General features: G+C 47.4%; 1 protein-coding gene across 9 annotated transcripts in view; it reads left to right on the top strand.

Annotated features, from left to right (window-relative positions):
• The window catches only part of Ptpn3 (protein tyrosine phosphatase non-receptor type 3), a 151882-nt gene that overhangs the window by 70733 nt on the left and 66435 nt on the right, over positions 1–14714 (top strand). For all 9 annotated transcript variants that reach the window (XM_031377461.1, XM_031377463.1, XM_031377466.1 and 6 more), the window contains exons 3-7: positions 2131–2238; positions 2313–2355; positions 4724–4802; positions 9978–10022; positions 14023–14075. In XM_031377461.1, coding sequence (XP_031233321.1) covers positions 2131–2238; positions 2313–2355; positions 4724–4802; positions 9978–10022; positions 14023–14075 — 328 coding nt within the window. The remainder of the gene's footprint in view (positions 1–2130; positions 2239–2312; positions 2356–4723; positions 4803–9977; positions 10023–14022; positions 14076–14714) is intronic.

The following is a 14714-nucleotide window of genomic DNA, read 5'->3' as shown; positions in this document are numbered from 1 at the left end:
GACCAGGCTGGCCTTGAACTCAGAAATCTGCCTGCCTCTGCCTCTGCCTCTGCCTCTGCCTCTGCCTCCCAAGCGCTGGAATTAAAGGCGTGCGCCACCACCGCCCGGTGGGCTATATTGTTTTTAAATCCTGTGAAGACTCTCTTGTAACGGGTGGTGGCAGGTCCAGAAGCCTTCAGGATGAACAGGTGGTACATTCTAAAAATGGCCAAGTGCATACACAACAGAGCTGATCCCATGAAGTCACGTGGAAGCAGCTGCTGCAGGAGAGTCCACATGTTACCTCGTGGCGCGCTCCCCACCCCCAGCTCCACGACCCACTTTCTGCGCATTACCTGCTCTCAGAAGCTCACAGGAAGAGCCTCTTCTATACCTGTCTATTTCTGACTTGCATTGTCCTGAGTTGAATGGGTTGGGTTCAAAGCATTCCTGGGCAGTCGACCTCTGAAAACAGAATCTGAAATCCCCCAAGTGCTCTGTGCTGTTTAGTCCGCCTGTCTCACACCATCCCCAGTTGTCTTTCGTTTGTGCAGTCAGCTTCAGACGGAGTGGGCCCACTAGAAAGATGGGAGGGGTGACACTCCACCCTGTCACCCTACTAAACACAGGGGTTCCTCGTCCCTGTTCCCAGGTGGACCCCACTGTCCGTGCTGTGTCCTCTAAGAAATCTGTCTACTGTGCCTTGACCGGTTCAAAGTACTTGACAGCGTTTGACACTCCATGTTAGTCACCCCTCCTGCAGCCAAGCAAGGAAAGAGGTGCTTCCTGTGGCACTGTCCCAGTGCCCACATGGAACTGCCCCATAAACACTGGTGCAGGCCGCTGAATCCTGCTCTGGAGTGAAGTGTGGCTAAATGTCCCCACCGGCTTCTCACTTCAGATGACGAGAAACAGCAGGGCAGATAATCCCACAGGGGGACACAGGCCAAGTCACTTTGAGGGTATTTTGGATGGCATTTGAGTATTTTTAGCTGTTAGTAGAGAGTTTTCCTTGCTGCACACTCTCTGGGTTCCTCCAAGGGAAGGAGCTGCAGCTGGGCCCCCCCAGCAGCCAACAGGAGCTGACGGGATTAGCATTTGCTGTGGGTAATCCGCAGCAGGTCATGGCGTGTTTGCTGTGTAATGTGTGAGTTTTCCAACTTAGAAGTCACTGCAGAACCTCAGCTGAGGGATGGAAGCAACCTAAGAAAGCTAAGTTAAGCTGTGTGTGTGTGTGCGCGTGTATGTATGCATGTGGAGGCCAGAAGAGAGCCTGCAGTATTGTTTCCCAGAAGCCATCAGTCTTTCATTGGCCTGGAGCTTCATGCGTTGGCCAGACTGGCCAGAGGCCATTATTGGGTATCTTCATTATTCTTTATTTTTTTCAACATTCTATCTGTCTGTCTATCTTATCTATCTACCTACCTACCTATCATCTATCCTTCTATCACCTATCTATCCGTTTACTTAGTTGAGACAGAGTCTCACTGTGTAGTTACAGCTGGTCTGGAACTTGCTGTGTAGACCAGGCTGGCTTCAGAGTCATCGAGATCTGCCTGCCCCTGCCTCCTGAGTGCAGGGATTGAAAATGTGCACCACCACTGAGATATATTTTTATTTTTCGTGCAGTCAGCAGCCAGAAGAGGGAATGATTGGGACGCCAGTCACTGGTGTTACAAGTGTTGTGAGCTGCTCAGTGTAGGTGCTAGGAATGGGACTTTAGTCTTCTTCAAGCTCTGGAAGCATTCAACCACAGAGTCATCTCTCTAGCCCCCTGCCCTAGTTTTTTGAGACATGATCTCATAGAACCTGGAGCTTCCATATTTACTAGATTACTTGGCTAGCAAGTTCCAGGGTTGTGTCTTCCCCTGTACACACAGTTTCCTTGCAAGGCAAGAAGTCTACCGACCTTTCTCCTCAGTCCCTTAAATCCAGAGTGTCTGAAAACATATTAATGTAGTTTGTCTTAACCGTATTTCTGTATCTCTCCATACAGCCTTGTAACTTGAAATGTATTAATGCTTTTGTTACTGTGGGAAGTATTTATTCATAGAATCTCAGAAAATTTTACTTTTCTCTTTTGCCCACTGTTAAAAAAGATTGTGACTTCTATTTCTTGGCTCATTTTAATACTCGATGGTTTTGATCTAGAAACAAGATTTGGGCCAGTCGCTTCTGGATATGGCCTATGGCCACCTGGGTGTGACGGAGAAGGAATACTTTGGCTTGCAACATGGCGACGATCCAGTGGACTCTCCTGTAAGTGACCACATGTAAGATGTGCTGCTTCCCTGCCTGGGTTGGTTTCATAGCTTATTTTTCTCACTCAACAGAGATGGCTTGAGGCAAGCAAACCCCTCAGGAAGCAGCTGAAAGGTGGGTATGATCTCTCTTCGCTTGGCCATTGTGTGTACAGCAAACTGTCTTCTCCTTATGGGGACTTAAGGTGGCAGTGGGTCAGAGAGAGATGCTTCCGAGCAACCTTGAGGGGGAGGGGAGGGGAGGCAACTCAGCACAAGGGAGCAAGTGGATGAGGGATAGTCTTTCTTAGCTCAGTGTAAGGAAACAGACATTCAAGGACTGGGGTGGTATCTTAGTTGGTAAAAGTGCTGGCTGTTCAAGCTTAAGGACCTGAGTTCAGATCCCCAGCACCTACATAAGAAGCTGGGTACTGTGGAGTGTGCCCATAATCCCAGCGCCGGAGACAGAGACAGCAATTCCTGGACTTTGTTGGCCAGGCTGTCTCGCCAAAGGATGAGCTCCAGGTTCAGTAAGAGACCCTGTCTCAGGAAATGAAGGCGGAGAGCAGTGGACGACCACACCTGACATCGGCCTGTGGCCTCCGTGTGCACATGCAGACTCCTGCGCACATGAGTGCATGTGCGCACACACAAATGCATACACATAAAGGGAGACTAACGAAAACCCTCATACCTTACAGCAGCACAGCTGCTGGCTCATCCATCCTGAGTGGGCTTCTGTATTGCTCTCAGCTCCCAGTGAGACAGCTATTCCAGCCATGCCCAACCTCCTTCTGGCCAGTTTTTCTCATCCTGGCTTCCCTCATGGCTCTCGTTGGCCCCATACCTACCTGGTGACCCAGAATAACTTAACTCTTGTCTGAACCACCCTTCAATGTCTTCCCTCTTTAGTAGATGCTTTTCTCCCTGTCCCTGAGCCCATCTCCTATTCCTCAGGGCTCCTTGGATACCTCCTATTATCTGAAGGGAAGCGCTAACTGCTTCCTTCTCATTTCTTTGCCTCTTCGTGGCTGGCTGAGCACTCTTGCTGTCTTCTCACAGTGAGGTGCTTGAACCGCCTCTCAGGACTGTTCCGCACTGCTCCACACCCTTCAAGATTCTTGACACACAGGAGGTGGCCAGTCACGTGAGGCAACTGTTTGTCATTCTCTCTCTGGTTTGTCCTTAACCGCAATCACATCCCCAGTGCTCAGACCAAGGTAAAGCACTCTGCTGAACCTGGGAAATGCAGTCCAAAGCACCAGATTTGAACCCTGCTGTCACGGGCAAGTGTAGAAGTAGAAAAGAGTAATTCTATCACACACACACACACACACACACACACACACACTGAATCACAGAAGAAATAAGCAAAACAGAGAGACCGTGCCTGAGACACTGAAGTAATAGTGATGAAAGGGGGAGACTGAGGAGGTAAGACAAAGACAGGGAATGGAAAAACATTGCCACAGAGCTAGCACCACCCACTGGCCGCTAGGTGTATACAGAGGCACACCAACCCTTAAAGGTTCTTTTGGTACCAGCCTAGAGGTGACAAAGGAACTCAGAGATGGGGGGGGGGGAAGAGTTGGGGAGGTCTAGAGCCACGATGAACAAGGCAGAAGCAAGATGGGCAGAAGGATCAGCCAGTTGGGCAGCCTACTGAAGGACTTGGATTTCAGAGAGCCCGAAAGTGCTACGTGAGCCAGTAGACAGGACCTTGGCATAGTAACCAAGAAGTCAAAAGGTCTCCCCATGTCTTGGCAACACGTCTTGATCTTCCATTGCCCTAACCCCTAACTGGTCTGATCTTGTATCAGACACGCGGCTAGTTTTAGCCACACAAGCAAACTGGCGCTTGGTGTTGAGGCCCTAGTAATATCTTGAGTGACTCGTGTGGCACTCAGGATCCCGGTGACTAATACGCATTGAACTGAAGTTGTAAAAATGGTTTCCAGTTTTTTTTTTTTAAAACAAAACAAAAGAAAACATCAAGTGAGAAACTTCAGTGCTACCAAATGTGCTGGTCTTGTCACTGTCTACCTAATCCAGAGAGCCGTTTAAGTTTCTCCATCTGGAAAGTAGAACCACTCAGCCCGCGGGTAGCCATGGTGGTGGTAGTTAAGGTTCTAGATGCTACATGGAAATGTTGGGACAGCCCAAGGCACTATGTAAATGTAAGCCGCTGCAGTCCTTTGCGAGTTTTATGTATAGATGCTAATTTAAGACGTTTAAACATTCTTAATATCGTTGTTTGAACTGGGCGCTAAGGCAAACATACAGCCGGAAGTGGGTGGTACCACCTTCGAAGCTGATGCTATATAAATATTTTAGGTGTCCATGGAGACTTCTAAACTGTTAACTTAAGCCGTCGGGATTTGAAACCGGGGCTTTTAGAATGGAAAGCTTGTGGTGGGGTGATTTGCAGGAGAGTAGCAGCTATGTACATGGACCGCTTTGTTGTTTAAAGTGAAAACCTAATTTATTTTTGGATAATGTTGTAGGAGGTTTCCCCTGTACCCTGCATTTTCGAGTAAGATATTTTATACCTGATCCCAACACACTGCAGCAGGAACAAACCAGGTAATAACCTTTTCCTCTTGACGTTCTCTGTCCAATATATACAGATTAGGAGCTGCCAGAAAATGTACTCTGTCTTCTAGCTACGGACAAGTAACTTGATTGGGTATAACCTCCGACCATTATGAAATCCAAGTAAAAATTAGATTGAAATTTTAATCGCAGGTTTGTTTTCAGTTTGTGGCCTACATCCTTCAGCCCCAGTCTGGTACAATGCATGTGGGCACCCTCTCTCTCTTCCTGCCTCTATCTGGTAAGCATGGCAAATACTGAGGTTGCTAAGTCAATTCTTGTGATGCAGGCCTGCCTGGAGTAGAGCCGTCAGCCACGGGCACATAGTATGAAACCTGAGGGGCTGGAATGAAGTCCCTTGGGGATGACGAGGCTTAGCCGAAACCAGAACTTTCCACCAGGTTCGCAGGGGTGAGGAAGGAGAACGGGTTCTGGCTGGACCAGGCTTGTCCGCTGTGTGAATCAGCAGGTGTAGGAAGTTTGTGAGGCAGATAAGGGAAGGAAAGCTGTTTACCCCGAAGGGCTTGCAGGCTGGGCTGGGCTGGCTGGCTCTGGTTGGTTCTGGCAGGTGGGTTTTCTGGGTGGGGAAACTGGAGTGTGCGGGATGGGAAGGGTACATAGAGAAAGCCATTGCCTCAGGATGGGAGACAGGGCCAGCCGCTTCCCCTGCCTCAGGGCGATGCTGAGTCTTTCCTTAGTATCCCTTTGCTGTTCTAAAGGACGGAAACTGTCACCCTGGGAAGAAGCAGAAGCTGTTCTGGATTATTGAGGCCCATTTTATGGCAGAAAAATCTCACCAAAGAGATGCCATTAGCTCAGGCATAGAATGTTCTCTCAGTTTTCTCTTTCTGTTTTCATGACAATTACAATTACAATTTTAGCTTTTGATATGTTTAAAGGCCAGTTGTGGGTTTATTACTCTGTTTTTCCTGCTTCTGTATGTATCGCTTTTCTCCACAGAGGCAGGCCCTGGGGTGGGACTGCGTTTATCTCTTCGGCAAATGTGAAGTCTGTGTAAGAGAGGCCTAGGTGGCTCATTGGGAAACCACAGTGAAGCGCACGATGCTTTGAATCATTTTGGAGCCTCCCTCCTACCTGCCCCACCCCACACTATGTTGTTCTGGACTAGGGGCAGTGTCCTCAACCCAGCCTGTCATGTCCTAAGTTAACTGACATAAAACTGGTGACATCATCTGTCACTATGTGTTTTAAAGGACCTCTCTAAGGTTTCCTCTCTAGGAATAGTCTGATCAAGGGATGCTTTATAGTTACATGAAGAGCTAGACACAGTGGTATGTACATACCTCTAATTGTTCCTGGGGAGGCAGAGGCAGGAGGGTCCCTTGAGCAAAGGAGTTTGAGGCCAGCCTAAGCAATCTAGCAAGACCATATCTAAAAAAAAAAGCAAGATAAATAACTTTGCAGAATTATGTATTCATGTTGCAGTCTCTCTTGCTCTCTCTCTCTCTCTCCCTTTCTCCCTCTCTCCCTCTCTCCCTTTCTCTCTCTCTCTCTCTCTCTCCCTCTCTCTCTCTCTCTCTCTCTCTCTCTCTCTCTCTCTCTCTCTCTCTCTCTTACACACACACACACACACACAAGTGACCATTGTGACCTACCAAGTTGATTTTACCTTAAGAAGTTCCAGCTCGTGTATGGTCACTGTCATTACAGTCCTCCATATCTCATCCCTGGGACACTGGAGGCCCAGGTGTATGTCACCCTGTATGCACGCTCAAGCTTTTAAGTAGAAAGGCTTGAGGGAGATGCTCTCAGGGCCAGCCTGACCCATGGCCCCTCTAGTGTTCTTCACAACCATCGGCTTCTGCGCCTCTTAGGAAAGAATCTGAGACCCGTGGAGTGCATCCAAGGATCCCCCAAGGAGCATCCAAGGAAATGTAGAGTGAAGCCTTGTGAAGAAGTGAGGCCATCTTCAAATCCCCAGAGTAGCTGCAGGGATGGGGAGCAAGCAGGGCTCCAGTGGGGAGTAGACTTGAGTTGGAGATGAGTATAGACCTAGTAGACTAGTATTTGTTCTAACCTAAGTTACAAGTCAGTTAGCTCTGTCTGTGTTACTTTTCCAAGTCACTGGTTTTAATCTGACATCCACCCCCACTCCATGGCCTACTTCCTACCCTAAGGTGCACAGTCAGTCCACAGTAGAGGTTTCCTCCTGCGCAGCAGGTACTAGACCTCTCTGACACAGCAAGAACAGGGGCAGCACGGTGCTCTACAGCTGGTGAGCCTCTGGGGCTATTTGATCTTTTCCTTAGCGTTGGGTTTGGATTCCTCCCTTAATTCACACACTGGGTTGATTTGTTTGGTTTTTACTTTACATGGCGGTTTTTACCTATATTCCTGGCACATACGATCTTCTTATGCTCTGGATTTGCAGCCTGTCCAAAGAGCACTTTCCTTTTAAGGAAATTTGGCTCTCAAGGGTCAAAGAAGAAATGCAGTGATGGTGGTGTTGGTTATTTTTTTTTTCTTATCTAGGAAAAGAGACAAGTCATTAGGGTTTTTTTGTTTTTATTTTGTTTTTGTCTTTCTGAAGTTGAGGTCTGTTCCATTTTTAAATTCTCTCACTGTGGTAAAATACCCTAACCAAAAGCTACATAGGGGAGGGAAGAGTTTGTTTCATCTCACAGTTCCAGATTAAATTCCATCACTGTCAGAAAGTGAAGGGAGAAACGTGAGGTGGTTGGTCACATCCACATCCACAGTTGAGAACACACAGGCTCCCCTTACTTGTGTTCAGCTCAAGGTCCTCACTTCTTAGGGAATGGGGCCACCCACCGTGGGCTGGGTCTTCCCATACCAATTAACTTAATTAAGGCAGTTGCATAGACATGCCCACAGGCCAAGGGGATATAGACAACACCCCATGGAGACTTCCTTCCTAGGTGATTCTAGCTTGTGTCATCTTGACAGTTAGCCATCACAGGATCTGGGTGGAATACACTGTCAAAGGGGGGTCAAACATTTCCAAAGTTAGACATACCAAATTTCTCCTATTGATAGCTTTCCTTTCTTCTCAAGGGTACTTACATGTCTGCTTATTGTGAGCCTCCACAACTGCTGTTACTGATAAATTTAGATCGTTCTGAGCAGCGTTCCACTTACTAACAATCTCTAAGGACAATTTGAGCTCCCTGAAGAAAACGACAAAGCCTCCTAAGTTTGGGGCTCATTCTGTGATTCTCACCTCGTTACCTGTGATTCTGTGGGGTTGGCTTGGATTTTCTCTGCAAAGGACCAGGTGACATTTGGTATAGGATCACAGAATGTTCACAGCCCAATCATTCGTGTCAGTAAAAGCACAGGTTTTACCAGTGGATCATTTATAACACTGTCCCTCTCTTCTTTCTCCCAGTATCCTTCCAGCAGGAGAGAACACTTAATTCTGGTTGAATGTTAGCCTGGATAAACATAGAAACAAACTAGAAAGAACTGGTTATGTTTTCCTGGGAGGAAAAGATGATCCCACTACTGAGTGGACATGAATTAGCACAAGTATTTCATTATTGTGACCAGATTTTTAAACAAGAAGCTACTTAAGGAAAGAAGGGCTGGTTTTGGCTTACAATCCTAGAGACTACCTGCCATCACGGTAGAGGGTGTGGTTGTGTGAGTGTGAGGCCGCTGATCACAGTGTACCCACGATCAGGGACCACAGATGAACTCCTGATTGGTGTTCCCTTTATTCACTTCTTCCCTTTATTTGGTCTGGGATCTCGATCCATGAGTTTATGCCTCCCAGATTGAGGGTGGGTCTTCCATCTTCACTTAAACCTTCTGGAAATGCCATCAGATACACCCAAAAGTACGTTTCCATGGTGATTGTGAATCCAGTCAAGTAGACAAAAAGGCTAACCACTCACTCATGCCCATGTTCAACACAATACAGAGTGGTGATAATTGTGTCAGAGGTATGATCTAGATCCTAAGCTTAGTAATGACTTCTGCAGCCCACAGAGACTGTTCTTGTTGCATGTCTGTCCAGAATAAAGGAAGGCATTTCCCCAGATTGGCAATTCTGACTGTAGAGAGTTTGAGGTGTATACTCTTGAGGCCTGCTTAATTTTGTAGTGTGATGTTTTTTATTTGCAAGTCCTTTTATCATAGGAGTTTTAATAAGTTAAAATAGAGATGGCATTACAGCCTCCCAGATTCAATGGGAGGCTGACACGAGGAAGAAAGTCACAGAGCCCCAGGCACCCAGCCCCAGACTACACACAGGAGCTTGCTTGCAGTGCTGTTTCAAACATCCAGGTCTCAAATCAGCCAGCTCCGTGACCTTTGTCAACCCCAAGGAATATGAGACTGGTTTGTTTAAATTGCCAGAATGATCCCCGCCCCAGCACTTCTGCGCCATCTGTATTAGCTTTCAGGAGGCTTCCCTTTTGTCATCTTTGGCCAGACCCTGGAATGTCAATCCAGCTTGAATCTGGGTTTTAAAAAAGAGTGGGAGTTAGGAGCCAAGCGTCACATGTATGCCGCGTCCCTAAATATAAATGCCTCCATGGTGCTTTCTGGCCTTACCCGGGCTGTTGATGCCACCCTCCTTTTCCTCTCTCTGTCCCAGGACAGAGATGGAGCCTGCAGGGCTCAGGGGCCTGGAATAGTTCGCCCGCCAGTACAGCTCTAGGCTTTCAAAGCTGACTCTGATGTTTGCAGGTCCTGGTAACTAGGCTACCAATACTTTTCCTCCAGCTCCCGTGGTTCTTAGACTCCAGGAAAAAGCCCAGCTGGGTGTTGCACTCCAGCCAAGCTGTGATCTTCACAGACCCACACCCCCCTCTTGGCAGTTTAACAGAGCAATGGCTGTGTGTGTGTGTGTGTGTGTGTGTGTGTGTAAGTGCCCATGTTTAGAACAGTGACCTGTGAGTGTGTGGGCAGCTTGTACAGAATGCTGTGGGTCCCTGTACTTAGTTGAAAGCCCATGCAGCAAGCTGGAGGTGTGGGGGTAGGGTGGGGGTGGGAGGGTGGGAGGAGGCACCCTTGGCTCCTACTCAACCCATCCCTTCCGCCCTCCCAAGCAGTACCTAGGCACTTTGCAAATAGATAAATGGTATTTGCTTGTACTCTGTTTTTCAAACGTGTGCTTTTGTTGTTCTTGCTTGCTTATGGAGTTTTGAGCACTTGTTAATGAACACTTTTGTTTCTCAGGCATTTGTATTTCTTACAACTGAAGATGGATGTTTGTGAAGGAAGGTAATAAGAATTTTGAATTCTTCTTTTCCTGTCAGACTAGCCAGATTCCTGTATTTAATCTAATGAGCATGCATTCCTGGCAATAGGATTCAATTAAATTTAAACCAAGCCTGTATCTTAGGCTGGTTTCAACTCCCTCCTGGTTTACAGAGGTTAATGATCGAGAAACGTCATGCCACTTCACTACAATTTTATACAAAACACACAGTGATCTTTCTGGTAAAGACTTAGGGAATTTTAAAAGGGAAGGAAAGATTCCGAGTATAAAACAAGCTTCAGCTCAGGTAGCGGATAAGTGTAAGGTAGAGCCACTTCTGAGACGACCGACCGCGGTGGTTAGCGGAGCTTAGTGGTACTTACGGGTGATTGTCTTCTCTCTGGGAGGAATTGTGTTCGGAGGAGCATCCACTTGTGAGTCAGCACAAGTGTATCCAGGCCATTTCAGTGCTTAGAAGGTATCTGAGAGTGACCAGAAAGAGAATTAAAATTCCAAGCCCACAAAATCCCGTCTTCCAAATCCTTGATATATTCTTTCTTTTTTCTTTTTTTTTTTTTAAGATTTATTTATTTATTTTATGTATATGAGTACACCATTGCTGTCTTCAGATACACCAGAAGAGGGCATCGGATTCTATTACTGACAGTTTTGAGTCACCATGTGGCTGCTGGGAGTTGAACTCAGGAAAAGAGCAGTCAGTACTCTTAACCTCTGAGCCATCTCTCCAGCCCACATTCTTTGTTTTAAATAAGTTTTTTGCCAGACGTTGGTGGCGCACGCCTTTAATCCCAGCACTTGGGAGGCAGAGGCAGAGGCAGGCGGATTTCTGAGTTCGAGGCCAGCCTGGTCTACAGAGTGAGTTCCAGGACAGCCAAGGCTACTCAGAGAAACCCTGTCTCGAAAAAAAAAAAAAAAAGTGTTTTTTTCATTTATTATTAGAGATAGAATGGGTGAGTATGTATGTGCATGTGCTTATGTGTACAGGTATGGACGATAGTACACATATGTGGAGTTGGTTCTCTCCTTGTACCTTTACATGGGTTCTAGGGATTGAACTTGACTCACCATAGCATTTGCAGCAAGCTCCCTTACCTACTTACTAAGCCCTCTTGCTGGGCCAGTCCCTTAGCCTTTTTTTTTTTTTTTTTTTTAAACCTTATTGGGAAAAAAAAGAAGAAGAATGGCAGCAGGAGAAGGGCCCCATCCCCATTTACTTCAATGCTCCTCATCCTCACTTCCTCCTGTGAGATTAGTCTACTGGAGAGGGTCATCAGAGGCCATTGGCCTGCTGCATCACAAGGAAGCTGGCAGTTGTGACTCATGACCTGGGGCAGGAAGCCCATGAGGCAAATGAGACCCATATGGGCAGTGGGAATCATAGTTGGCCTAGAAAAGTCTCTGGGGTGCTGGGGATAAGCCAGATTTAGGGTTAGTGGAGAAAAGAGATTCCGCTGGACCGCAAGACAGCTCCCCCGTTTCACCTGGAGGCCATATGTGGTTGACTTGCAGGAAGGCAGGGAGAGAAGGGGCTTCTGCCCACTGCAGGCGTGTGTCCTCACGCCCACCGGACGGAAGAGAGCAGCTGCAGGGCATTAAAGCAGGCCGAGGTTGTGATAAGAGGGATGGTGTCTGTGTGCACCAGGACAGACTGGGAGAGACCAGGGCTTCCCTGTGCTACAGTCCTGCCAGCCAGAGCGTCCTTGAAGGGGCTGGCAGAACAGTTGACTGCTTAGTGATCATGGAGTTCAGGATCTTCATGAATTCTGTGGATTCCCTTCCCCGAGGTAGTAGTAGCGCATCCCTTCTCCAGCACAAATCATAGACCTGGTGCTGAGGGCTCATCTTTTGGGAAATAGCTTCATTACACGTTAGGAGAACCCTGTGTTGAAATGGCCATCTCCCCTCTTGAGCTGTTCTTTGCAGTCATGGATACCTGGTCCAGGGCTCCCTTATAAGCAGATGCTTTGTTTTTTCCATTAATACTGTTTGAGCACCCATTACGAGGCAGGTTCCATCCCGAGCTGGCCACCAGGCCAGAGCCTCCCCTTCAGCCTTCTCATACTCCACACTCTGGTACTACACTGTCCTCCTTTTTGCTTTCCCAAACAAGACGCCCTTTGGAATTTCCAGATAAATTGGTAGGAGCCCACATCCCATCCTGGATTTGATCCCCCTAGAGCCTTGTCATTGTCATGTCTCCACCCATCCTCAAGCTCCAAGGGTATTGTTGTGAGGTTAGCATTTTCCTGAGATACTAGATCTTCAGACTTGTCTGAATAGGCAGTTACTGCTAGCCAGTGCTGTAGGAGCATCTCTTCTCTGCAGAGATGGCTCATGCAGGGCAGTGGCCTCACTTGACACCTAGAGGCCTGAACCACACAGAGACAAAGAAATGTGCACAGGAGTATATGGAATGCTGAGAGAGGAGTACAGGCTAGCCTTGTTCTCTACTATGTCTTTTGAGCACTAATCATTCTTTGGAAATGTTTTTCTTCAGTCTCCCTAGGCTCTCTTTGTCTAGTATGAGCCTCCATAGCCTGTTTCTAGGCTGTCCCCAAAATCCATTCAGCTGTCCATCCTCTAGCAAAGGCTAAACGTTAAGTGGAGCTCATCTTGGAGGAGACTGGTAGCCTGTGTTTCTCACATATTCACCTGTTCTAAAGATGCTGTTGCTCAAAACAGATAGATAACGAGAAACCTCAGGAAACATCTATAGGTTCATAGAGACACAGATGTCTGCAGGGACACAGAGTTACTCATGGGCATCAGGGGCCTTCAGATAGGGAATGCTACCTTCAGAGGTACCTTCAGAACCAGTGGGAGGACAGTGGACTGACAGGGAAACTGTTGGGGGCCAACCAGATTACACTGGCAAGTGGGATGACTCATGTGGGACCTTCATGGGCTACCATGGAAACTGCATGCTCTCTCAACTTGCCACGGGACTGGAAGACGCTTTTAAGATCTTCTTGTCTCAGTGTTGCTGGTAAGGATGGCTCACTGTCCCAGTCCCTGCCCCTAGCCTTTCCCAGCCCGTTCCTGCATTCGGCAGTGGCCCTTGCTCCAGGTCTGCTGGCAGAGCTTGAGCAGAACAGAGAATCAGGTTTGAGTGGAGAAAAGAGAGCAATAAAGACAGACAGGGTCACTGAGAACAGGTATTTGGGAGGACTGAGGTTAGCTGGCAATAAGAACAAATCCAGGCCAAGTCTGGATGTCTAATGGATGACAGGGAGGGAGGCAGAGATGGTTGAACCCTGACAACCTCAGCAAGGTCGGTAGGTTTAGGAATAGTCAGTAGTTAGTGAATTAAGTAATTTAATGACAGAATTACAAATGTTCAAATACAGAATTCCCCCCCTCCCTATTTTTTTCCATTTTATAAGGGGTCACCATTCCGGGAAGGAGGTACCTAAGAATCCTCCAGTCTGTAAGGCTCTGACTAGGATGCAGTCAGAGCCTTACAGAAAGTCTCAGGTCTTTATTAGAAAGATCAAAAGTGGGGCTAGAGAGGTGGCTCAGCAGTCAAGAGCACTGACTGCTCTTCCAGAGGTCGTAAGTTCAAATCCCAGCAACCCCATGGTGGCTCACAACCATTTGTAATGGGATCCAGTGCCCTCTTCTGTTGTGTCTGAAGACAGCTACAGTGTACTCATATACATAAAATAAATAAATCTTTAAAAAAAGAAAGAAAGATCAAAGGCTGCAGACTTATCTCAGATTCTACTTCTCTTACAATGTGAGCATGCTGTCCAATGTCAGGCCATTAGCATCCTGGTATTTGTGACACTTATCATTTTAAACCAAAAGTTGTGGTTTTTAATCTCCAAAAAACTCTTTACTGTATCCGTGTGCCATTCGGGATTGATTTGTATCGGAGTTGCCTTTAAGATTCACTCATGCTGTTCATTAACCGTTAATGGAGAAAAGAAAGCCACGGGCTGGCTGTGATTTATGAGTGTCTGTGGTTCTTCTGACTTAGCTAATCCTTCTTTCTCCTGACAGGTTAACCTGCCCTCTCAACTCTGCGGTGGTTCTAGCATCCTATGCAGTCCAATGTAAGTCCTGAGGGAGGTTGACTTAGTGGTAGCTGAGCCAGCCTATCACTGGATGCTCGCTGAGGAAGTTTCTTCCCAGGATGCTGGGGTGGAGTATATTTCTTGCTGTCTTAATAGTAAGACTTTTAGCCTGAGCCACACTCTCCTCCTGCTTGGGGATATCAGATGGACAGTGGTGCCGGGGGAAGGAATGGTGTGGCATTTCCCCCCAGGGAGCTATGAAACAGCAGACAGCTACAACCAGCTTTTTTCCAGAGCCTCTGCCCAGGTATGTGGATCTGGTCTCCATACAAACCCCGGTGGAACAATATTTATATCCCTCACCTCCTCTGAACATGGAAGCCAAGAGCTGGCTAGGTTACGGAATTTGCTGGAAGGCATGCCTGCTGCTTGCTTCATACCTATCTAAAATGCTACTGAGAGCTTACAGATTCCTATTCAGAGCTTCAGTGTAGTGAAGACACTGGTCTATGACCATTCAGAGCAGGAAGATCACAAGTTCAAAGTCATCCTCAGCTCCATAAGGCCAGCCTGGACTACATGAGACATATTGTGTGTTAACCGGGCGGTTGTGGTGCACGCCTTTAATCCCAGCACTTGGGAGGCAGAGGCAGGCGGATTTCTGAGTCCGAGGCCAGC

The sequence above is a fragment of the Mastomys coucha genome, unplaced genomic scaffold (assembly GCF_008632895.1).
Source record: "Mastomys coucha isolate ucsf_1 unplaced genomic scaffold, UCSF_Mcou_1 pScaffold18, whole genome shotgun sequence".
Classification (NCBI taxonomy): domain Eukaryota; kingdom Metazoa; phylum Chordata; class Mammalia; order Rodentia; family Muridae; genus Mastomys; species Mastomys coucha.
Note: the sequence above shows the minus strand (reverse complement) of the source record. Positions and strands in the feature narration are given on the sequence as shown.